General features: G+C 41.6%; 1 protein-coding gene across 1 annotated transcript in view; it reads left to right on the top strand.

Annotated features, from left to right (window-relative positions):
- Positions 1-26,348, top strand: part of babam2 (BRISC and BRCA1 A complex member 2) — a 216,333-nt gene that overhangs the window by 166,659 nt on the left and 23,326 nt on the right. Inside the window, exon 8 of the mRNA XM_064954260.1 lies at positions 7,566-7,665. Coding sequence (XP_064810332.1) covers positions 7,566-7,665 — 100 coding nt within the window. The remainder of the gene's footprint in view (positions 1-7,565; positions 7,666-26,348) is intronic.

The raw sequence follows: 26,348 nt of genomic DNA, 5'->3' as shown, positions 1-26,348 counted from the left end.
TAATCGAGTGGGCACTGTCTCTGCCCCCAAACCAAAGCCTATTTGGGAGCCAAAGAAAATCAACAGAGAGAGACAGTTTTAGGCTGCGGCAGAGCAATGTTTGGGTCTGTGTGTGTGCTTATGTGAATGCAATTGCCTTTGCTTGTAATACATGCATTACACATCTCTAGTGTGCTTGTATGCTTTTCCATATGTGTACTTGTGAGCCATGGTAAGCAGCCAAGTTATTTGCGTTGTTCCTCTCTATAATATTTCTCCTGTAGCTGCCTATAACCCCATATATCTAGAGGGAGCAGCATAGCATAGCCGCGGGCACCCACCAGAACACTCCTCTCACACACACACACACACACACACACACACACACACACACACACACACACACACACACACACACACACACACACACACACACACACACACCTATCCTTGCAACATAATTGTGATTGTTCCTCAATGCACCGATGACTGAGCGAGTCCACAGACCTTACCCACTCCCTCATGAATATCAAAAGCACCCAAGGAATTCCAGGTGCTGCACTGTGTGGGGGGGGGGGGGGGATTCTTTTTCTACACGACACCATGCTGCCAGACTTCAGCCTCACCCCTGTCATGGTTGTTGTGTCCATGGTTGACCCATCATCATCCCTCCCTGAGTTACCTGCTTTGGGTTCTGACTGAGTGACGGAGGAAGGGTCGTGGGACTACGTTACCCACAATTCCTAGTTTTCCAGGTGGTATTATCATGAATTAAGTATTTTCTACTAGGCCACAATTTTAGCTTATGCCCTTGAGGTTCTTTGGTTTGTGGAAGCTGTCTTTGTCACAATTCAAGTTTCTCTAGAAACCTTTCTGTCGTAATCAAAGTTTCTCTAGAAACTCTTTTTGGTATGTCAGGACATGAACTAGAACAGCTGTGTTCCAGATGCATATTGCCACGGATAAAATGGAGTGTCATTAGGCTAAAACAGGAAATGCACTGTACACACTATTGTAAAGTGGCTGTTCCACTGGATGTCAGAAGGTGAATTCACCAATTTGTAAGTCGCTCTGGATAAGAGCGTCTGCTAAATGACTTAAATGTTAAATGATTTAGGTCTATGGGAACTTTGGGAACCCTCTGTGCCAATGAAGTGGGTTGGGTGTGATCTGAATGTTACATTTTCCCAAATATTCCAAATTCACTTTTGACCTTCTCTTTCAGCTCAATGAGACACTTTACTTCCCCCCCATTAGCCAAATTGTACCACTGAAGCCCTTTACACCAGGGGCATATCAGCAAATTACAAGATTCCACATAGATAAAGTGGGATTGAAACAACTGAACAGGTAATGAGAGTGTTTTACCAGGCTAGGGGTTCACGACAGTGCCAAACTGTTGCCTGAAGACAATGACCGAAGAGGTGCTGGCTGGTCCAAAAAAATAGGGATACACTCATGCTACTTAGGACTAGTGACATATTCTACTTTGGGGGGGTTTGAGGATCTTTTGGTGACACCTCTTTCGGGGGTAGGGCCTCGGCTTTCACAGAGAACTATGATGCTCGTCGAAACGGATGCTTTCAGTGACATTGAGACCATGTCATTTATTTGCAAAACGCTGTCAGTGAGCACTTGACCCCGAAGAAGGCACAGTGATGCCGAAACGTTGGTGTTTTTTTACCCAATAGATTACTGGGAGGTTGTGCATATGGAGTGTGCGACTCTTTGTTTTTATAGCTTACAGTGTATCCACCGTTAGTCAGCACCTCTACACTAAATCATTTTCTCTGGTTGTGCGCCAGCTCATGCTTTTTAGTGAGCACTTGTATACCATGTCATGTATGCACAGAAAGATTAACGCTCATCTGGTGACTACGGCTCACTGAATTGAAATGAATTACGACGACGTTTGGCCAAAGTCCTTAGCCATTTTTGGTCCCATGATACCCTTCTCCAAGGACCCCTGAGGTGTCCCTGCTTCTGCCTGTGCTGGTGACTCCACTCGTAGCACTCCACCGACAATGGATAGGAGTCATTGTGTGAACAACCCCCCCCCCCCCCTCAAGCAACGTAGCCTTCCGTATGACATATTTACTGAATACAGGACATACACAAACATATACACACTCATGCAGTGACAAGACCACCCATGACGTAATCAACGCAGGAGATTACCTTTGGTGACTCAGGTGGAGTGAAGCATTTGTCAGCATTTGTGCCTTTGTCAGTTTGAATCTTACAAGGTGATTCCCTGGCCCTTACACACGCATTCACTCAGACAATCAACAGTCTTAAAGCAATAAAGCAATTTCCTTCACTTTTGTGTATAGTACCATCACCATACATGATTGAACCTTGAATGAACCCTGGCTATGGACCTACACTTGTCAAACAAGCTCCTGCTAATCTGCAACTTTTTTCATACCAATATTTAAAACTATATTATGTGTCCATTTTAATCCTTTCCACTCTACTATGCAGTGGTGTAAAGTACTTAAGTAAAAATACTTTAAAGTACTACTTAAGTAGTTTTTTGGGTTATCTGTATCTTACTATTTATATTTTTGACTACTTTTACTTCACTACATTCCTTAAGAAAACATTGTACTTTTTACTCCATACATTTTCCTTGACACCCAAAAGTACTTGTTACATTTTGAATGCTTAGCAGGACAAGAAAATAGTCTCATTCACGCACTTATCAACCGAACATCCCTGGCCATCCCTACTGCCTCTGATCTGGCGGACTCACTAAACACAAATGCTTTGTTTGTAAATGTCTGAGATTTGGAGTGTGCCCCTGGCTTTCCGTAAATTTAAATAACATGACAATGGTGGTTTGCTTAATCTGGTTTGCTTAATATAAGGAATTTGAAAATGATTTATACTTTTACTTTTGATACTTAAGTATATTTTGAACCAAATTCTTAGACTTTTACTCAAGTAGGATTTTACTAGGTGACTTTTACTTGAGTCATATTCTATTAAGGTATCTTTTACTTTTACTCAAGGATGACAGTTGGGTACTTTTTCAGACACTGTTACTATGCAAACGCTACAATGAATCGTTACGTTTTATAATCAAAACTGCACAGCAATCACAAGACTGCTAATACTACTACTATTACTTTAAGCAACTTAAAATTAAGTGAAGTAGAGCACGCATTTTGGGTCCAATGCATATGAAACATCTTCTCAAATACCTTGACAAATACACAATAAATATCTTCTTTCCATTTCCACAGTTCATCTGGCAGCATCAGACGCTAGTGATTAATCAGCCTTCATTCAATTGACAATTTGAGGCGTGCGTCATTACAATGACAATTGAAAGTGTCTTTGTTCACAAACGCAATCAACACGCGTGAGTGACGAGTTCGCTAATTAACTGGTGAGTCGACCATTCTGTGCGTCTATGTCTGCATTTACATCTGAATGAAATGAGGTTATTCTTAGATGGATCTGTGGGCGGATAGACTTTTACAGTCGGAGGATTTGTCTTCGTTGTCGTGAGCTGCTTTGCGTTGGTCATTGTAGCATTTAGACAACAACAAAAAAGCACAGAGAGCAATGCTAATATGTGCATCGGGCTCTCATCATGGCAGTATGACCTATTTGGAATGCATCGTTCACAATTCAGAGGGCTTGGTCACCATAGAAATATAATTACTATCAATGGCATAGCTCATCAGACCACAGCATTTTGATTTAATTATATTTCTATGTTGGTGACAATATGGCATCATTGATCTATGTTTGAAGTAGCACAATATATATCAACCCTGAACAAGGTAAAGAACAACTGACATTATTAGTAGTTTGTCAAGCAATACACTGATACTAGAGTCATGACTGAGGATGTTGTATCTAAATTGTGAGGAACACTGGATAGTGACTAAACCACAACATGTAGCGTTGTAAAACTGCATTAAATGAAAGTGGTCGCAGCCCACATTGTGTAACAAACATTCAGACATGATTCATCTACTGATGAGAAGTCACAGCTTAGATTATCTGCCTCCCACAATGTGCTCTGGCAACTCCCCCTCATACCTGGATAATATGGCCCGGTTACAGCCTCTGTCTGACCCATACTATATCATCATCGTTTCCCACCACACCTTGTGGCATTGTGCCGTCAGGGGTGTGTTCAGTAAGGGGAAATGTTGCAGATAGAAATGCAGCCCAGAAATGTAGCTAAGTGGTTAGAGCGTTGGGCCAGTAACCGAAAAGTTGCTGGACCGAATCCCCGAGCTGACAAGGTAAAAATATGTTGTTCTGCCCCTGAACAAGGCAGTTAACCCACTCTTCGGTAAGTCGTCATTGTAAATAAGAATTTGTTCTTAACTTACTTACCTAGTTAAATAAAGGTAAAAAATATATATATAGATCATTACACTATATATACAAAAGTACGTGGATACCCCTTCAAATTGGAGGATTCGGCTATTTCAGCCACACTCGTTTCTGACAGGTGTATAAAATTAAGCACACCGCCATGCAATCTCCATAGACAAACATGGGCAGTAGAATGGCCAGCTGACTTTCAACGTGGCACGTCATAGGATGCCGCCTTCCCAATAAGTCAGTTTCTGCCTGTCAAGTTTCTGCTCTGCTAGAGCTGCCCCAGTCAACTGTAAGTGCTGTTATTGTGAAGTGAAAATGACTAGGAGCAACAACGGCTCCGTCGCGAAGTGATAGGCCACAAAAGCTCACAGAACGGGACCGCCGAGTGCTGAAGCGCATAGCATATAAAAATCGTCTGTCCTCAGTTGCAACACTCAGCACAAGAACTGTTCGTCTGGAGCTTCATGAAATGGGTTTCCATGGCCAAGCAGCCGCAAACAAGCCTAAGATTACCATGCGCAATGCCAAGCATTGGCTTGAGTGGTGTAAAGCTCGCCGCCTTTGGACTCTGGAGTAGTGGAAACACGTTCTCTGGAGTGATGAATCACACTTCAATATCTGGCAGTCCGACAGACTAATCTGGGTTTGGCGGATGCCAGGAGAATGCTACCTGCCCTGAATGCATAGTGCCAACTATAATGTTTCGTGGAGGAGGAATAATGGTCTAGGGCTGTTTTTCATGGTTCTGGCTAGGCCCCTTAGTTCCAGTGGAGGGAAATCTTAACGCTACAGCATCCAGTGACATTGTAGACGATTCTGTGGTTCTAACTTTGTGCCAACAGTTTGTGGAAGGCCCTTTCCTGTTTCAGTATGACATTGCCCCCGTGCTCCAAGTGAGGTCTATACAGAAATAGTTTGTTGAGATCGGTGCGGAAGAACTTGACTGGCCTTACCCAGACCTATGTCCTCAACCCCATCAAACACCTTTGGGATGAATTGGGACGCCAACTACGAGCAAGGCCTAATCGCTCAATATCAGTGCCCAACTTCACTAATGCTGTTGTGGTTGAATGGAAGCAAGTCCCCGCTGCAATGTTCCAACATCTAGTGGAAAGCCTTCCCAGAGGAGTGGAGGCTGTTATATCAACAAAAAGGGGACCAACTCCATATTAATGCCCATGTAGTTTATATGGAGACCTGAATAGAGTCCTTGGTTCAAACAGTGTTTGTGTTCTTTCTATTTTTTTAATTATGTTGCCCTTGATTGAGCTTGCCTGGAGCAATGGAATAACCCCAAAAGTGCAAACCCTGCCCATCAGGCACTCCAGGCATGCTCAATCAAAATGCTGAAAGGATTTGAACTATGTAAATACTATGTGAACCCAGGTCCGTTAGCCATATAGCTTGTTGTCTAAGGTTAAAAACACTGCACCAATACTGTAGAACACCAGATACGGCCTTAGACTGGCATTCAATCTAAATCAGACTATGAAAAAACATGGTTTATGAAGGCTATTGGGCCGTCGTGATCCCTCTTGCACGTCAAACAGTAGCATCTAGACCCCAGCGCTTCGTGGCACCATGTATGACCTCTTGACATATCCTATGCGTAATGCATGTTCAGGCGTAATGCATGTCAAATGAGCATTCAGTTAGTTACACGGATACTCAAGTCAAGTAAACACTGATAATAAACATTCATCCATGACCCTCCCACACTACTGTATCAGCCAGGGACCTCCAACGAGCCCTCCGGTTCATCCCTCTATTTTGCCCAAGGAGCAAGGGAGGAGTAAAAACGAGGGGATGATGACCGCCAGTTGGTTAGTCATCCCAGGGCCCGAGCGATGGTCTTTTTTCCTGATTAAGCAAGCATACGCTAATCACGCCTGGAGCAACGCTGCAGGGACCAGAGCGGAAAACGTCAGAGGAAGAAACAAACAAATAAACGGAGGACAAGGGAAAGAAGCCAGCAGGATAAGTGACGACTCTCGTCCATGGCGTTACGGCAAAGCGAACAAACGTGCTGAGCGTAGGTCTTTTGTGTGCGGACCCCCAAGTCAAGGACACAGCGGTCCTCACAATGACCTAGCTTCATAGTTTTACCTATGACCCCCTCCAGCTCTAGAGAGTGTAGCTTCATGGTTTTAGCTATGACCCCCTCCAGCTCTAGAGAGTGTAGCTTCATGGTTTTAGCTATGACCCCCTCCAGCTCTAGAGAGTGTAGCTTCATGGTTTTAGCTATGACCCCCCCCAAATGGGAACATTACGTTTCTTCTTTCTGACCTTATGGCTGGTCTCTCTGTGAGGTTGTGTGTGTATATGTTTGTTCAAATTAGGTTTTGGATGGGTTTGTATACTGTGAGAAAGATGCATGTGGAGAGATACTGATGAAAAGAGAGAGAGTTGTTTGCTTTCTTTTAGAGGGGGTTGTCGTGTCGTTTTGGGGTGACGGAGTCCGTGCTAGTGTGTCTGCACTAGATGCAAACACGCACACACACACATCATATTTGGTGTGGATCGTAGGGACACGTGGTCTGTTTAGAGGCTTACGTCTGACCTCATTCCTATTTCTTGCATTAACAGGGTGTGTGCAGTTCATATTGCCCTTCTCTCTCCTCTCCAGTCTCCACCTGTTCTTCTACTTCTGTTCTGTTCTGTTAGAGGGAGGGAGGGATGTGCCTGGAGCTGGAACCACCACCCCTGTCAGTCATGCCTGAGAACACTTGTGTTTGTAGAGCAGGGTGGGGCTGAACCTGAATTAAGGGATAAACTAGTGTATATCAAGGACATGCCAGGGTGTGTGTGTTATGGTTCTGTACATAGAGGCAGAAAATGCTTGTGTGAGCAAAGTCTGAATCTTGTCATGAGATTAAATGCTTCTGATAAACCATGCAGTGATGTCAGCGGAAAATGCATGTAATGTTTGACAGAAGGGTTGCGTGCACAGTCCCTTATTGCTGCCTCTACCTCCCTCTCTTTCTCTAACTCTCGCTCTCTGCCAATTCAAATTGCAGAGAGTAAGGCTTTGAAGTAAACAAGAACCAACTCTAGAATGTTCCCATTTTTTTTATACCACAGGTAGTCTAAAAGTGATTTATTATGAGAATCATAGGATGACCTGCATGCATCTGCAATTTACTCCGGGTCTCCTTATAGAATGAGCCTTAGTAGGGATATGAATTTAATTGCTGTGTGCCTTAGTTGAACTCTTTCTTTCTTTTTCTGTCCATCAGCGCACTTGGAGGTTCCTCTGCACTACACATCCCAGCATTCCCTAGTGGAGGCTGCCTCATTGACTATGTACCTCAAGTGTGCCAGCTCCTCACCAACAAGGTATGGCAGAACCTGATAATGAGAGAGCACAACAGGGTGAAAAGAGTGCGAGAGAAAGGGATAGAAAGAGGTTACTCCATCATATAGAGTGTATGTAAGCACAATGAAAAACATCCAACTGCTTTTCTCCACAAAACAGGGGTATTACTGAATAGAAAAGAGATGACACGCATATCCGTAGACTTAGCAGGTGCTGGACGTCAAAATAGTGTACTCTGCACACTGCATTATGCTCCCATGTGAATTTATTAGACAGCGTTTCACCTACCAGGGTCCGTACACACACCGTCTGAGTAGGAGTGCTGATCTAGGATCTGTCCATACAATATTATTTATTATGATCTAAAGGCACAGCTGATCTTAGATCAGCACTCTTACTCTGAGACTCTTTGTGGATGCGGCCCTGGTTTTCATCAAATCTCCCATTGGACTGGATTTTGTTCAGATGTGAGTGGTAAATGAGGATCACTTCCGGCCACATTGCATCCAACCCTCCAGGGCCGTGTACACACACGTACGCCGGAAGCAGAGGCAGCGGGCACAGCAAATACCTGTGGCATGAACTCTCCGGTTAGACTCCAAGGCTGGATTCCCTTTTGTCATGCCAGGGAGGGCAGATTTGGAGTGGGATGTCATCTGTGTGTATATAAGTTCAGTGATCCACAGTTCCCCCACGCGCACACACATACCCTGCTGTGACTAAACAAACACAATCACAGTATGGCCTTGCTGCTTTGGAGAGAGTCGTGACTACTCCCCACTTGGTCCTATGTAAACAAAGACAAATAGACTTGAAAAGGGGTGTCTGAGTCACTATGTGTAGTGTGTATCCCAGCAGGAGGCGCTCAGCAGGAGGCGCTCATTCCGTTACACTAATGTGTGTGTATAAGGTAGTTGTTGTGAAATTGTTAGATTACTTAGATATTGTTAGATATTACTGCACGGTCGGAACGAGAAGCACAAGCATTTCGCTACACTCACATTAACATCTGCTAACCATGTGTATGTGACCAATAAAATTTGATTTGATCGTGTGTGTGTGTAAGAGACTCACCCACCGAGACAAGTCACCCCATGCATCAGGAAATGCAGCCATTCATTCACAAACCCTTTGTGAATATTATGTTTGTATTTATGAATAACCATAGGTAAGGAAATCACCAGCAACACAAAAATAGTGTAATGCATGGTGAAGATTGGAATTGGATGAGAACACGCTGATGCTATGTATATGGTAAAGGACAACTGTATATTATGGCATGATATTTGGCACTCAGGTTGAGAACTCCATTCCCTAAATCAGGGATGGGCAAGTTTGATAGGGGTGGGGGCCACAAAATATCTGAACTCGTCATGAGGGGCCGCCGTGGCTCGCAGGTTTGCTTTTTTCCATTTCCGACTAAAATGACATACCCAAATCTAACTACCTTTAGTTCAGGACCTGAGGAAAGGATATGCATATTCTTGATACCATTTGAAAGATAACATTTTGAAGTTTGTGGAAATGTGAAATTAATGAAGGAGAATACAACACATGAGATCTGGTAAAAGATTATGTTCATCATCTTTGAAATGCAAGAGGCAGGCCACAATCTATTATTGCAGTTTAGGCGCAATTTAGATTTTGTCCACGGTGTATGTGAAAGGTTTTAGATTGATCCAATGAGCCATTGCATTTCTGTTCAAAATATTGTATAAATTCTGCCCACATGTTGGTTGGTTTATTGATACATTTTCAAGTTCATAACTGTGCACTCTCCTCAAACAATAGCATGGTATTATTTCACTAATAGATCCTGTAAATTGGGCAGTGCAGTAAGATTAACAAGAATTTAAGCTTTCTGCCCATATCAGATATATCTATGTCCTGGGAACTTTTCTTGTTACTTTCAACCTCATGCTAATCACATTAGCGCACGTTAGCTCAACCGTCCCACAGGGAGACATCAATCCCGTAGAGGTTAACCACATCTATACCTACACGTATAGCCTTTTGGGGGCCCTGGGTGAAATTATGTTTTGGGCCCCCCCCCCCTTGACAGCCGAGATTTAAATATAATAATAATAATAATTTCCTGCAATTCTACACATTTTGGCAAGGGGCATAGAGAAAATGTGGCAATTTTAAAGCAAGTTTATTTGCTGCAATTTTAAACATTTTGCCAAGGGGCTGAGAGAAGATTTTGCAATTGTATAACTAATTGTATAACTAATTTCCTGCATTGGGTGGAGAGAAATGTTTGCAGTTGAGTATGATATCTCGGTGACTAACGAATTCAATGGGGGCCCCCTGGTCGGTAATTTGATCATGATTGCTACAAATTTAGATAGCTGGCTAGATTAATTTAGCAATCTTAAACATTTTACCTGACATGGGCTAATTCAGTGACTGATATAACAATAGAAAAACTGTTGATACACAACTAAATTTCTAAATAGCACCTTGTCTATTCTTAACTATTAAGTTGTGATCCTGACAAAAAGAAAAAATGATTTATTTTGGTTGTGAGCCAGCAGTTGCTCATCCCTTCCCTAAATGGTCAGCAGATGGAGTCGCGAGTAGACAATATAGCGTAGGGATTCTCTCAGAAGACATTTAAGAAATTCCACTAAATTGTCAACATTGACACTCGAATGACAGAGAAGGATACATTTATGGCCTTCAACTTCCGTTGGAATATTTCGAAAAAGGTGTTGATTTAAACCCCAAAATATTTTCTCAATATTTTCTTTTTCTGTTTCTCTGCTTTTTTTGTAAACTTATTAAATGGGGGCTAACGGGAGAAACGGAAAAAGATAGACAGAATTATGATTGCAGATCATACAAAGTGAGAATGCAGCATGTGCTTATTGGAGATCTATCTGTCTTGACTACTTGGCACCATGACCATCCAGTAGCAAGTAGTGGCACAAATTATTAGCTCGCTAACTTTAGCTACATAATGATTCATCCTGACAACCTTGACGCACAATATATTTTGTTAAATTCTCAGCAATATTCACAATTTAATTTAAGCCAGAATGCATTACAATTGTATGTTAGCTTACCTTGTAGCTGTTTGCTAGCAGGATCCAGAGTTAAACGTCCTGCCTGAGCGACCAACTGGTATAGTCATAATGTTACCTTTACAACTGGTAATGGCCAAATAGGAGGAATTTCTCTGCTGTCGTGAGTGGGCACAGAGTCAGGGACTGCTAGCAGGGATTGAGGAGGGTGCATGCGTCCTCGCCAACCGCAGCTTTGGCCTGCACACAACAGAGGGATAATGTTACTTACCACCCTCTACCACATGCTGAACTAAAATTGGAAGAAGCAGCCCAGACCAGTGGGTCCCGGAGAACAGTTGTCTTACAGGTTAGTTAGTTATTTCATTACTGTTTTCACCACCTCCTTTGCTGCATATAAATTAGCTAACATCAGTCTCGCTAACTAACTTTAGCAACTAGCAGACAGTAGCCAGCTAAATGGCCAAAGTTGGTTAGCTAGCTGGCCTGGTTCTAGCTAGCTAGATAATGTTAGTTGACTTGCGTCACCAGCTCACTGCTAATAGCTAGCTACATTCGGAAAGAACTAATGAAACAATTTAGCTAGCTACTAAACTGTTCCATACTGATATAGGGCCTACTCAAATACCAGCCTGAAAAGACCATATAGAGTAGAGGCATATTCATTCAACATCTTGTGTGGAGGTTGTAGCCTAGCGGGAAGGAATGTCACTTTATATATTCACCGATACAATCCTACCCATTAATTTGAGAAAATCCCTCAAAGGGACTCTCTATTATGACCATCAATGGCAATGATGGTATTGGGAGAGACAGTACCTGTTACCAGATGCTTGACAGGAATGTATTAGTATTTATGGTGCATGACAGGTATTTGTTTTGCTCTTTGTAGACAATTCCGCCAGGAGGAGTGGGCCCTGCGAGGTGAGCGACTGGGACCAGACAATCCAGTGGTGCTGCTGGCATGTGTTGTCAGCTCCACCAGGAGAAAATTCCCCTCCTCTGATGGGCACTATATGGGGTTACTGGAGGTTGAGGATTCGCAAGATATAATACATTAAATGTTTAATTAAACAAAGTATAAAAAACGTCTTACTGCACGTTCTTGTCATTATGCTATGCATAACTTTAGAGCAGGGTTAATAAATCAGATGCCACAAACGTAAAATGCTTGCTTTATTCAGATACATGGTTGTCTCCAACTTTGTTCTGTGAACTGCAAGTAGCCACTATTAGTCAAGGGCAATATTCATCTTACCAGGTACCATGGATCTCTCAAAATCCATTCTCTCCTTCATCCTCATCTCTGTAACCTAATCTAAATGTATTTATTTTATAAAAGAAAGGTTTATTTTCTTTGTCAATAGTATAGAGCAGGGGTATTCAACTCTTACCCAAGAGGTCCAAAGCCTTCTAATTTTCTGTTCTACCTGATAATTAATTGCACCTAGGGCTGTTGCAGTGACCATATTACCACCACACTGGCGGTCACGAGTCAGAAAGGCAGTAAAATTCCATGTGAGCGTTTAGTCACTGTAAATAGGCTTCTACAAGCTCTGATGCTGCTGATGGTCATTAGTAGCCTACCAAACTTGCTAACTGCCTGGTACTCAACACTCTATAATCACTCTGAAATCAATGCAAATGTAATCGAAAATCGAATCAAACACTTCATGAGAGGAACATTTCTATAGGCTATGCAATTGTGTGAGAAAACAGAGTGATGGCCTCTATTAAAAAGAGGAGGATCCCATCAGCTTTCTATAGGCTAGGCCTACTATATTTATTTCTCAACTTTGCTAATATTAAGCAAATATTAAGCACTTTCCTTATCTTTACAACAGGAGTATAGCTAGTTTACATCAAATCAAATGTTATTTGTCACATACACATGGTTAGCAGATGTTAATGTGAGTGTAGTGAAATGCTTGTGCTTCTAGTTCCGACAATGCAGTAATAACCAACGAGTAATCTAATCTAACAATTCCACAACAACTACCTTATACACACAAGTGTAAAGGGATACACCTTAGCCAAATACATTTAAACTCAGTTTTCCACAATTCCTGACATTTAATCCTATTAAATATTCCCTGTCTGAGGTCAGTTAGGATCACCACTTTATTTCAAGAATGTGAAGTGTCAGAATAATAGTAGAGATAATTATTTATTTCAGCTTTTATTTCTTTCATCACATTCCCAGTGGGTAAGAAGTTTACATTCACTCAATTAGTATTGGGTAGCATTGCCTTTAAATTGTTTAACTTGGGTCAAACGTTTCGGGTAGCCTTCCACAAGCTCCCATAAAATAAATTGGGTGAATTTTGGCCCATTCCTCCTGACAGAGCTGATGTAACTGAGTTAGGTTTGTAGGCCTCCTTGCTCGCACATGCCTTTTCAGTTCTGCCCATAAATATTCTATAAGATTGAGGTCAGGGCTTTGTGATGACCACTCCAATACCTTGACTATGTTGTCCTTAAACCATTTTGCCACAAAAAGTATGCTTGGGGTCATTGTCCATTTGGAAGACCTGTTTGTGACCAAGCTTTAACTTCCCGATAGATGTCTTGAGATGTTGCTTCAATATATCCAAATAATTTTCCTGCCTCATGAAGCCATCTATTTTGTGAAGTGCACCAGTCCCTCCTGCAGCAAAGCACCACCACAACATGATGCTGCCACCCCCGTGCTTCACGGTTGGGATTGTGTTCTTCGGCTTGCCAAGCCTCTCCCTTTTTCCTCCAAACATAACAATGGTTATTATGGCCAAGCAGTTCTATTTTTGTTTCATCAGACCAGAGGACATTCTCCAAAAAGTACGATCTTTGTCCCCAGGTGCAGTTTCAAACCGTAGTCTGGCTTTTTTATGGCGGTTTTGGAGCAGTGGCTTCTTCCTTGCCTGGTGGATATAGGACTTGTTTTACTCTAGATATAGATACTTTTGTACCTGTTTCCTCTTGCATCTCCTTCCTGAGCGTGGTCCTATTGTGTTTATACTTGCGTGCTATTGTTTGTACAGATGAACATGGTACCTTCAGGCGTTTGGAAATTTCTCCCAAGGATGAACCAGATTTTTGGAGGTCTACAATTTTTTTTTAGAGGTCTTTGCTTATTTCTTTTGATTTTCCCATGATGTCAAGCAAAGAGGCACTGAGTTTGGAGATAGGCCTTGAAATACATCCACGGGTACACCTCCAAATGACTCAAATGATGTTAATTATTCTATCAGAAGCTAATAAAGCCATGACATCATTTTCTGGAATGTTCCAAGCTGTTTAAAGGCACAGTCAACTTGGTGTTTGTAAACTTTTGATCCACTGGAATTGTGATATATTTAATTATAAGGCAAATAATCTGTTGGTAAACAATTGTTGGAAAAATTACTTTTTCATGCACAAAGTAGATGTCCTAACCAACTTGCCAAAACTCTAGTTTGTTAACAAGAAATTTGTGGAGTGGTTGAAAAACTAGTTTTAATTACTCCAACCTAAGTGTATGCAAATGTACAACTTCAACTGTACCTGACTGGCATAAAAATGAACCACAGGACAAGCGTCCTCCATTTGCTATTTAAGTGCAGTGATTGTGTTTCTCCCCTGCCCCTGTTTCGAGACAGGTGCATGATAATGGTCCATTTGAAATCGAAACGAATTTCACCGTATATTATTTAGTATATGTAAAGACAAGATTAAATCAAGAATAGTCTGATGGGTGACTATAAATTATCACTTGTGAATGATGCCCAGCTTAAGCCAAGAAATGATGCCTTTTTTGTGACTTTTTCGAATCATAGTTGCACACCTCATGTAGCCTAGCCCATGGGTCTATATGTTTTGATATGATTTGTATCACAACTAAAGTGACCAAATAACTTATTAAAATGAAGCACATTAATTCTCTTTACAACTAGTGTGGAGCCTAACTGGCATACTGGTATGCAGTGCGTGAGTTTGAAGTTTGGGGAAGATCATTTTCACCATAAAAATGCACCTTTATAATAAAAGCGTTACATGCATAAATACATTTGTGGTCACTTTTGATGGGAAAACACAATCATTTGGAAAAAATATCCTTTATTTTATTCAGCTTTGTTCAATTGTATTCTTCATACTATAAAATTATTTTCAATAATTATTTTCAAATCTTGTCTGCTAAATGAACTAGTGTAGCCCACAGCCATATGGCATAGCCAGATCAGGACCTAACATAAGGACAACTCAGATGTTCTTCTGAAATAGACTACATTTTCTTCATATCATGTTTCTTTAGACCTGTCTAAAATAAATAGATTTATTGTTCAGGTGTAGGCTATATTACGAGGATTTAGACTTTTTAACATGTAGATGTTCCAAAGGTCTGCATCAGTGACTTGTAGGCTATGTGTGGAAGCCAGAAGATGCGACATGTGTTTATGTTAGTTAACGATCAATTACCGTGAGACCGACATTTATTTGCTAGACAATCACCGGCTAATTGCACCCACCTGGTGTCCCATGTCCACATCAGTCCCTGAATAGAGGGCAACAATAAAAAATGCACTGGAACTGGCTTTGAGGTCCAGAGTTCTGTTTGAGGGGTATAGAGCAGTGGTTCTCAATCCAAAAGGTCAAATAGGGGCTGCTTATATTTGTCCAGTTTCACACGCGTACACGTATCTAACCTGTACAAGTGTGTGGTGTGAAATAAAGTAAATATATACCTATGGAATTGCAATAGGAACAAGGGCTCCTCTATCTTATCTGAGCTATCTCTAGAAAGGACCCATACCAGTGCATCTCCGTCAGTATCAGCTCCCATCATAATATGGTACTGTTGGGGGTACTCGGGTACTGGAGATTGCAAAAACTGGTGTAGAGTTCTGAAACGGAGGCATAACATGCAGGATATCCCAAGATCAACAGAATCATAAGACCCACAGCAGAACTTCCCAACCTTTCTCCTCTGGTACCACCAGAGGTTTCACATGTTTGTAGTAGCCTTGAATTGGCACACCTGATTCAATTAATCAAAGTCTTGGTGATAGTTGACTAATTGAATCAAGGTGTCCCAGTTTAGGGTTAATGCAAATAAACTCCAAATAACTTCACAGATCTTCATTGTGAAGGGTTTAAACACTGTTTCCCATGCTTGTTCAATGAACCATAAACAATTCATGAACATGCACCTGTGGAACGGTCGTTAAGACACTAACAGCTTACAGACGGTAGGCAATTAAGGTCACAGTTATGAAAGCTTAGGACACTAAAGAGGCCTTTCTACTGACTCTGAAAAACACCAAAAGAAAGATGCCCAGGGTCCCTGCTCATCTGCGTGAACGTGCCTTAGGGATGCTGCAAGGAGGCATGAGGACTGCAGATGTGGCCAGGGCAATAAATTGCAATGTCCGTACTGTGAGACGCCTAAGACAGCACAAAAGGGAGACAGGACGGACAGATGATCATCCTCGCAGGGGCAGACCACATGTAACAACACCTGCACAGGATCAGTACATCTGAGCCTCACACCTACGGGACAGGTACAGGATGGCAACAACAACTGCCCGAGTTACACCAGGAACGCACAACATCAGTGCTCAGACTGTCCGCAATAGGCTGGACTGAGGGCTTCTTGGTCTGTTGTAAGGCCGGTCCTCACCAGACATCACGGGCAACAACGTCGCCTATGTGCACAAACCCACCGTCGCTGGACCAGACAGGACTGGAAAAAAGTGCTCTTCACTGACGAGTCACAGGTTTGTCTCACCAGGGTTATGGTCGGATTCGCATTTATCATCGAAGGAATGTGCGTTACACCGAGGCCTGTACTCTGGAGCGGGATCGATCTGGAGGATCCGTCATGGTCTAGAGCGGTGTGTCACAGCATCATCAGCATCACCGTACCCTACCTGCAAGCTCATCCTGACATGACCCTCCAGCATGACACTGCCACCTGTGCGTGATTTCCTGGAAGACAGGAATGTCAGTGTGCACTGCAGTAGTTAATGCAGCTAGTGGACACTCCAGACACTGACTGTTACTTTTGATTTTGACCTCCCCTTTGTTCAGGGACATATTATTCAATTTCTTTTAGACACATTTTATTTTTATTTTTTACCTTTATTTAACTAGGCAAGTCAGTTAAGAATGAATTCTTATTTTCAATGAAGGCCTAGGAACAGTGGGTTAACTGCCAGTTCAGGGGCAGAACGACAGATTTATACCTTTTCAGCTCGTGGGTTTGAACTTGCAACCTTCCGGTTACTAGTCCAACGCTCTAACCACTAGGCTACCCTGCTGCATGTCTGTGGAACTTGTTCAGTTTATGTCTCAGTTGTTGAATCTTATGTTCATACAAATATTTACACATGTTAAGTTTGCTGAAAATAAACGCAGTTGACAGTGAGAGGACGTTTCTTTTTTACTGAGTTTATGTGGAACATCTGATGGTCCCCGAGGATAGGGTTGAGAAACCCTGAACTTACAGCTGTGTTTCCCAACCCCAGTCCTCAATTTCCCCTAACAGTACCCATTTTAAATGTTAGCCATGCACACATGACTCAACTTGTCTACTAATCATACATTTCTCAATGAATTTAATCAGAAGTGTTTTTCCAGGACTACAACAAGCCTACAGTCCGTCACCATGAACTATATTGAACTATACTGCCACAGAATTATGCAAAGTAACAAGAACATGTAGGGTGTGAGGGTGTGCTCAAAAACAAGTAGATACCTGCAACCAGGTGTGGAAAGCAAAGACGGTTGGCAAGAACAGTTCAGTGCGGGAACAGAAGCCCAGTTTACAGCAGTGGTGGTATGTGCCATTTAAGATGAGGGAGGAAGATTAAAAAAAAATATATAAGCATGGCCTTATTTCTATTACAGTATATTGGATGACTGTCATTCATATTCCATTCACCCAGCTAAATGTAACATCGATTGGTTTAGGCTACTACATGACACTCAAATGTTACCTATACCCATCATGAGGTTACTACAACCTAGCCTATGAATGAACGTTTACAACGTATGTGCACAGGTCGAAATACATTTTAGTAATCAAGGTGACAGACTTTGACACATTCAATACCGCCTTGTACACTCTTGCCTGCATCTAGCTGATCTAGGATGTAATCATTAGTCCAACCGTTGGAAACAAGAGTTTCTATTAGACAAATTGAGGCATGTTTATCCCCGTTTTGTAACGTTTTTAAGAAAAGTTTTTCAACAGAATCAGCAGAATGAATACACCCCTGATCACACACAAACACAGTTCACTTTCATTGCAGCCACATAGACTATATATACAAAAGTGTGGACACCCCTTCAAATTAGTGGATTCAGGAGGGACTGGTGCACTTCACAAAATATATGGCATCAGGAGGCAGGAAAATTATATAGATATATTGAATCAACATCTCAAGACATCAATCAGGAAGTTAAAGCTTGGTCGTGAATGGGTCTTCCATATGGACAATGACCCCAAGCATACTTCCAAAGTTGTGGGAAAATGGTTTAAGGACAACAAAGTCAAGGTATTGGAGTGGCCATCACAAAACCCTGACCTCAATCCCATAGAAAATGTGTGGGCAGAACTGAAAAAGTGTGTGCGAGAACAAAGAGGCCTACAAAACTGACTCAGTTCCACCAGCTCTGTTAGGAGGAATGGGACAAAATTCACCCAACTTATTGTGGGAAGCTTGTGGAAGGCTACCCGAAGCGTTTGACCCAAGTTAAACAATTTAAAGGCAATGCTACCAAATACTAATTGAGTGTATGTAAACTTCTGACCCACTGGGAATGTGATGAAATAAATAAAAGCTGAAATAAATCACTCTCTCTACTATTATTCTGACATCACACATACTTAAAAAAAAGTGGTGATCCTAACTGACCTAAGACAGGGAATTTTTACTCGGGTTAAATGTCAGGAATTGTGAAAAACTGACTTTAAATGTATTTGGCTAAGGTGTATGTAAACTTCCGACTTAAACTGTAGCTGTCTATCTCTCTTGCTTCTTTTTCATTTTTGAAGATTAGATTTTTCTCAACTTTTCAACTATTTTCTCTCTTTGAGTCAACTACTCACCACATTTTATGCACTGCAGTGCTAGCTAGCTGTAGCTTATGCTTTCAGTGCTCTATTCATTCTCTGATCCTTTGATTGGGTGGACAACATGTCAGTTCATGCTGCAAGAGCTCTGATAGGTTGGAGGACGTCCTGGAAGTTTTTATTTGCATTTTTTTACATATACAGTACCAGTCAAAAGTTGGCCACACCTACACATTCCAGGTTTTTTCTTTATTTTCACTATTTTCTACATTGTAGAATAATAGCGAAGACATCACAACTATGACGTAACACATATGGAATAATTTAGTAACCAATAAAGTGTTAAACAAATATATTTTATATTTGAGATTCTTCTAAGTAGCCAACCTTTGCATTGATTACAGCTTTGCACACTCTTGGTATTCTTTCAACCAGCTTCATGAGGAATGCTTTCCCAATAGTGTTGGAGTTCCCACATATGCTGAGCACTTGTTGGCTGCTTTTCCTTCACTCTGCGGTCCAACTCATCCCAAACCATCTCAAATGGGTTTAGGTCGGGTGATTGTGGAGGCCAGGTCATCTGATGCAGTCCTCCATCACTCTCCTTGGTCAAATAAACCTTACACAGCCTGGAGGTGTGTTTTGGGTCATTGTCCTGTTGAAAAACAAATGTTAGTCCCACTAAGCGCAAACCAGTTGGGATGGCATATCGCTGAAGAATGCTGTGGTATCCATGCTGGTTAAGTGTGCCTTGAGTTCTAAACAAATCACTGACAGTGTCACCAGCAAAGAACCATCACACCTCCTCACATCCGCGAACAAGGGCCGCACTATATAACAGCTTTTAAGTCATAATATACCCAAACTCTACAATTAGGCCTTATCATATCAAACGAAAAAAAACAACCTTGGTATTTCTAATGTACAATCTTCAAATTAAATAAAGATAAAAGGTCAGCCTTACCCATCTTCGCCTTCTCCTAAATCAAAACCGTATTTTAATTCCACGGTTCCATACTGCATGAATAAAAAAAGTCCAAAAATGTTCATACTGTGTAATGCGGTGCAAATGTGTATCGGAGACTACTTCAGCAGGAGGTAGCGATCACTCACAGCCTGGTAGTAATTTTCGAGTCCTTGAACATTTGGTTGTTTACATATAATTTATTGACCACTAGACAAACATTCTGCTACTCAGGTCGGATCCTTTTGAAAGTGGGGTACAGGTCACGTCTTCTCTCCACTATTTCATGGACACCCGGACTTTTTCCTCCGTTGACTGATAGTTTTAGTTTTCATCATCCTTTATTCCCATGATAACAATATATTATTCTTCATACTCCTGCAGTTTAGATCAATTAATTTGGCTATCATTGTTTTATTATCCTACCGTAGTGTCTTTTAGGGATGTATATCTTCCATTTTATTCCTGTTTTTAAGGCCTCAACCTCCCCCCGTAGCCCAGGCAATAGATCATTTTTTTAAACTGTTCTCTCATGCTTGTAAGCAATGCTCTATCTTCTAGAGACATAGTTATAAAAACTTCCCCCTCCAATGTTAAATTTGGAATTTTAGACTGCGGATTCCCTTCTGTTTCGCTCGCAGAGCTCGAGGAAAGGTCTTGCCTTGTTCGCTTCGATGTATCTGATTCTTTTGATATCAAAAATAGTCAATAAATAGTTCAAGGTTCTCTATATTTTCCAGAATGTTTGTTTTTGCAGTTATCAGCTGATCTTCAATTTTTATGATTATGGGACAAGCAATTCATGGGACAAGCTGTGCCTACCACGCTGCCACGTCACCTCCGGAAGCTGTCATAATTACTGTTTAAGTCTATGAAAGGGGGTGAGTACCACGAACCTCCTAAATTTTGTATTAAAGTCAATTCACCCAGATGAGGACAGAAACTAGCTGTCTTCAGGCTACACCATGGTGCTACCCTACAGAGTGCTGTTGAGGCTACTGCAGACCTTCATTTCAAAACAGTGTTTTAATCAATTATTTGGTGACATGATTATATTTAGCATAGTCTTATCTAAAAATTATGAATTTTTATGAAATTCACTGAGGAGGATGGTCCTCCCCTTCCTACTCTAAGGAGCCTCCACTGGTGTACAGGGACTCCAGCAGAGCCCTCATACAGCTGTGAGTCCTATTAGGAATAGGCACCTGAGACAAAAACAAGCACACAGATAAGTTTTCCTTTCCTATTGACTATAGAATTTAAGATGATCCTGTGTGTTTATCCACCAAAACATGTTAAATTGAGTTGTTCTGCCTCTTTTCGCTGTCAAACCTTCATATTCCCTAATGAAAATGTGCATACCAACAGAGGCACCAGCTACCCTCCTGTAGGTTTTCACTCCATGTAACTAACCTGATCCATCTTATCAACCAGCTAATTATTAGAATCAGATGCACTAGATCAGTGGTTCCCAACTCCGGTCCTCGACTATCAGATGTACTTGTTGGCGGCTACAATAAAAATGTGTGTTGTTCGAGGTACTTGAAGACCGGAGTTGGGAACCATTGCACTAGATTAGGGTTGGACCTACAGGACTGTAGCTCTCCAGGAACCATGGGAGGGTGTAGAGCATTACATTACATTTAAGTCATTTAGCAGACGCTCTTATCCAGAGCGACTTACAAATTGGTGAATTCACCTTCTGACATCAGTGGAACAGCCACTTTACAATAGTGAGCAGACGTGTCAAACTCATTCCACGGAAAGCCGAGTGTCTACAAGTTTTCACTTCTCCCTTGTACTTGATTGATGAATTAAGGTCACTAATTAGTAAGGACTCCCCTCACCTGGTTGTCTAGGTCTTAATTGAAAGAAAAAAATAACTGCAGACACTAGGCCGTCCATGGAATGAGTTTGACACCCCTGGTGTAGAGGAGCTGAATGGAACAGGCATGTCTTCACCCTGCCTGGAAAGGGGGAGAGAGAAGGGCCACAGGCACTTCATGTTTTTGATTTAACCAACTAGGTGTGTTGAATTTAGGTAATCACTGAACTGATCGGTGAGCTCAGTTGGTCTGGTGTGGTGCCTAGTTGGGACAAAATCCTGACTATACTACATACCTGGGTTGAGGAGTTAGCGAGGTCAACTCTGAGTTCATTCAGGATAAATGGAGTTAGCCCTGAGTTAGCCTGGATAGTTCTGTAGGATTTGTTGTCATAAAGATTTACTTTTCAAAAAGGTGAGCCAGCTACGGGTTATTCTGAGTTGAAAGTGTCTGAGCCATAAATTGAGTACCATTGAAATCAGATACCATCCCTCTCTCAAAGATTGTTATCATCCCAGTCATTTGAGGAAGACAATCAAATGTTTTTTTTGTGTAAAAAAAGTATATAAAATAATCACATTGCACATTTAGTAATGACAGCATTTGCTTTCCAAACTGTGTGTTTTTCCTGAGATTGCATTTTGAAGTTTGCGGAAGGCCAACTGACAGTCGCAACCAACCATAAATATATAATCCATAGATGGCAGTTTCCATTCAAGTCAAGACTGGCAGCCATTGCTAGTTTATCCATGATTTTAACAGTCAAATTGCCAGGGTTAGAGGTTCCAAAACCTTCTATGGAATATATTTCCATGGCCATAACTCAACAAGCTGTTCCAGATGGAAGAACGGGAGTGGGGGTAAAGGTGCTTGTGTATTCATAAGCACACCAAAGACAGCATTAACGAGTTCTGAAATAAAAACGTCACTTCTAAAAGCCTATTTCACACCATAGCCTGCTGAATTTGCAAGATTTACTTTTATTTTATATAGATTTTGTTAGAAATGTATGGCTCTCGAGTGGCACAGCGGTCTAAGGCACTGCATCTCAGTTCAAGAGGCATCACTACAGTTCCTGGTTCGAATCCAAGCTGTATCATATACGGCCGTGATTGGGAGTACCATAGGGCGGCACACAATTGGCCCAGCGTTGGCCGGGGTAGGCCGTCGTTGTAAATAAGAATTTGTTCAATGTAAAAAATAAAGAAAAAATTTATAATAATAAAAATTATCATTTTTATTGGCTCTGACTCGCCCATGAATTGTCTCAATTAAGAGTTATGTGTACGACTAGCCATGTGCGACATTCACGCGCAGTTGCAAGCCTGCTAGAGTTAGCAACAGGTGGGTGAGCAATATCCACCATTGTAGTAAGGATAAAGCCTGACTTGGAATGTGAAGTACACAGACATGATGATAGATGGAGTATAAACCAGCCTTTAGTCTTAATCTTTATTTAGCACATTGCCTCACATGTGAATCCTTAAAGAGATGGGTGGGGCTAAGGCTTAAGAGGGTGTGAACGATGCTGAATGGGTGTAGACAAAGAAGAGCTCTCCAGTAGGCGTACCAAAACAGTCAAGGGCCATTTTCTCAACAAGTCCCCATATTTCATATTCTAGATTGGACTATTTTTTTGATGACCTATACTTACATGCATGTTGTACAGTCATGTGCTATTGGTTCTATAGTCATTTATGACCATGCCCCACCTACATAGATATTGAAATTGGCAAAACAATCCCCAAAACGAGATATTGGAGACTTAATATGTCTCTGCTTAACAATGAAAGATTCTGCTTTGTGTTAAAAAATTACTGGCTTGACAATCAACTCTCTCCTGTCTCAGCCCGAACTGTCTGGGATGCTGCTGAAGCAACCATAAGGGCTTATATAATTTCCCAAACGTCTCTGATCAAGACGCTTAGAAAACAGGGAACATTTTGAGGCTGAAGTAAAGCATTTAGAACTTTTTCATAAACAACAACCAACCCAGGCAAACAGGAAGTCACTAGCTTGTGCTGAGGCCAAACTCAATTCAGATCATACAAAGCATGTAAAAAAACTGTTTATTACCAAGCAAAAATATTATGAATTTGGTAACTGGCCGAGCCGTCTACTTGCTCTACCATCTTAAAAAGATTAAGTCTGTAAGGAACGCAGATGGCTCCACTTCTTATGATCCATTGCCTATCAATAGTACCTTTTGCGACTTCTATATCATACTTCACAAAGATCGAACTACGAAATGACAAAATATCTGAATAAGATCATCTTGACCACTATATCAGATGAGCATAGAAATAAACTAAATGCTCCCATGGGAATCAATGCCTTCTGGTAAGGTACCCGGCCTAGATGGCTTCTCGGCAGGGTTCTACAAGAAGTTCTGGCCTTAGATGGGGCATATTTTCATGCCTGCTCTAATTGATATGTTCGAAAGAGACATACCAGAGTCCTGGAAAACTGCATCCATTAGCCTGATACTAAAAAAGGACAAAAACCCATTAAACTGCTTTTCATTTAGACCTATCAGTTTGCTAGGAGTTGATGCTAAAATAGTCGCTAAGAGACTTGCTCGCAAGTTGGAGGGCCTACTTCCAGACCTCAATAAACCTTATCAGATTGGCTTTGTGAAATCCAGATCTGGAAAGTACAATGTGAGACATGCTTTGAATATCCTAAACCATCTTGGCAAAAGTAAAGACCCTGCACTCAATGTCTCTCTCGATGCCGAAAAGGCCTTTTAATAGAGTTGGATGGAAATTCTTGTTTGCTGTATTAGAAAAAGTTCATCTGGGTGACCATTTGATTAATTCAGTAAAATTACTTTATTCTGACCCATCAGCAACAGTTAACACAAATGGTAAACTATCAGAAAGAATTCCTATCGGTAGGGGCTGACGTAAAAGCTGTCCTTTATCTCCTGCTCTGTTCTCGTTAGTCATAGAACCACTGGCTGAGGCAATAAGGTATAGTAATAACATCAGTGGGTGACGAAGAGCAAAGAATTTCAGAATTTCGTTATTTGCTGATGATGTGCTTTTATACATGTCCAAACCAGAGACCTCTGTCACTGCAGTAAATCAAATTGTATTGGTCACATACACGTGTTTAGCTCAGCATTCAACACCATAATACCCTCCAAGCTTATCATTAAGCTCGGGGCCCTGGGTCTGAACCCCGCCCTGTGCAGCAGGGTCCTGGACTTCCTGACGGGCCGCCCCCAGGTGGTTAAGGTAGGAAACAACACCTCCACTTCGCTGATCCTCAATGTCTTACTCAAGTCGGCCACAGAGAAGGAGAGCCCACAGATCCTGCCACATATGTCTCGTGTCTGAGCCGTTGAAGTGCAACTCCACTTCCTCTCTATACTGATGTTTTGCCTGTTTGATTGCCTTACAGAGGGAATAACTACCCTGTTTGTATTCTGACATATTCCCAGTTGCCTTGCCATGGTTAAATGGTGGTTTGCACTTTGTTTTGCGTGACTGCTGCCATCTATCCATGGTTTATGGTTAGGGTATGGTTTATGGTTTTAAGTCACAGTGGGTACAACATTTCCTATACTCTTCCTGATAAACTCAGTCACAGTTTATTTGTCAATGTTATTCTCAGAGGCTACCCGGAACATATCCCAGTCCACGTGATCAAAACAGTCTTGAAGTGTGGAATCCGATTGGTCCGACCAGCGTTCAATAGTTGTTAGCACAGGTACTTCCTGTTTTGAGGTTCTGCCTATAGGAAGGGAGGAGCAAAATAGAGTCATTATCAAATTTGCCTAAGGGAGGATGAGGGAGGGCCTTGTAGGCATCCCGGAAGGTTGGATGTAGCAGTGGTCGAGTGTTTTAGCTGCACGAGTACTACAGTCAATATTTGATAGAACTTCGGTCGCTTTTTCCTCAAATTTGCTTTGTTAGAATCACCAGCTACAATAAAGGCGGCCTCAGGATATGTGGTTTCCAGTTTGCATAAAGTCCAGTGAAGTTCCTTGAGGGCCGTCGTTGTATCGGCTTGAAGGGGAACATACACGACTGTGACTATAACCGAAGAGAATTATCTTGAGAGGTAATACGGTCTGCATTTGATTGTGAGGTATTCTAGGTGATCAAAATTACTTGTTTCTATGTTATCACAATCACACCATGAGTAGTTAGTCATGAAACTTACACCCCCGCCCTTCTTCTTCCCGGAGAGATATTTATTCCTGTCTGCGCGATGAACTGAGAACCCAACTGGCTGTACAGACTCAGACAGTATATCCTGAGAGAGCCATGTTTCCGTGACACCGAGTATGTGACAATCCCTGATGTCTCTCTGGAAAGACATCCTTGTCCTGAGCTTGTCAACTTAATTATCCAGAGACTGAACATTAGCAAGTAATATACTCAGATGCGGTGGATGGTGTGCACTCCTCCTTAGTCAAACTAGAAGTCCACTCCGGATACTTCTCAGCACCTGGAATCAGTTCAGTTGCCCTACGGGGTACAAACAAAGGTGAGTTACCGCCACTCTGATATCCAAAAGTTTTTCCCAGGTGTGTTATTTTAAAAAGAATCTGGGCTAATAATGTAAGAAATAACACACAAAAAAATACTGTGAAGTTGCTCAAGAGCAAGAAGCACAGCTGCCCTATCTGTCGGCACCATTTTTCTGGACATCATATCTGAATATGATAACCTGTCAGGTTCAAATCAAATGTTATTTGTCACATACCCATGGTTACAAAATGTATGTGGATAAATCCATGGCTTTACCTTTGAATATCCCTTCGGCAATCAACTTAGAAACGATATCTCCATTCCAATTGACTGAAAAATACTTTAAATACGTGGGCATACAGTGTGGAGAAGTA

Source organism: Oncorhynchus masou, chromosome 32, assembly GCF_036934945.1.
Source record: "Oncorhynchus masou masou isolate Uvic2021 chromosome 32, UVic_Omas_1.1, whole genome shotgun sequence".
In the NCBI taxonomy this organism is placed as follows: domain Eukaryota; kingdom Metazoa; phylum Chordata; class Actinopteri; order Salmoniformes; family Salmonidae; genus Oncorhynchus; species Oncorhynchus masou.
This window is presented reverse-complemented; position numbering and strand designations above follow the sequence as displayed.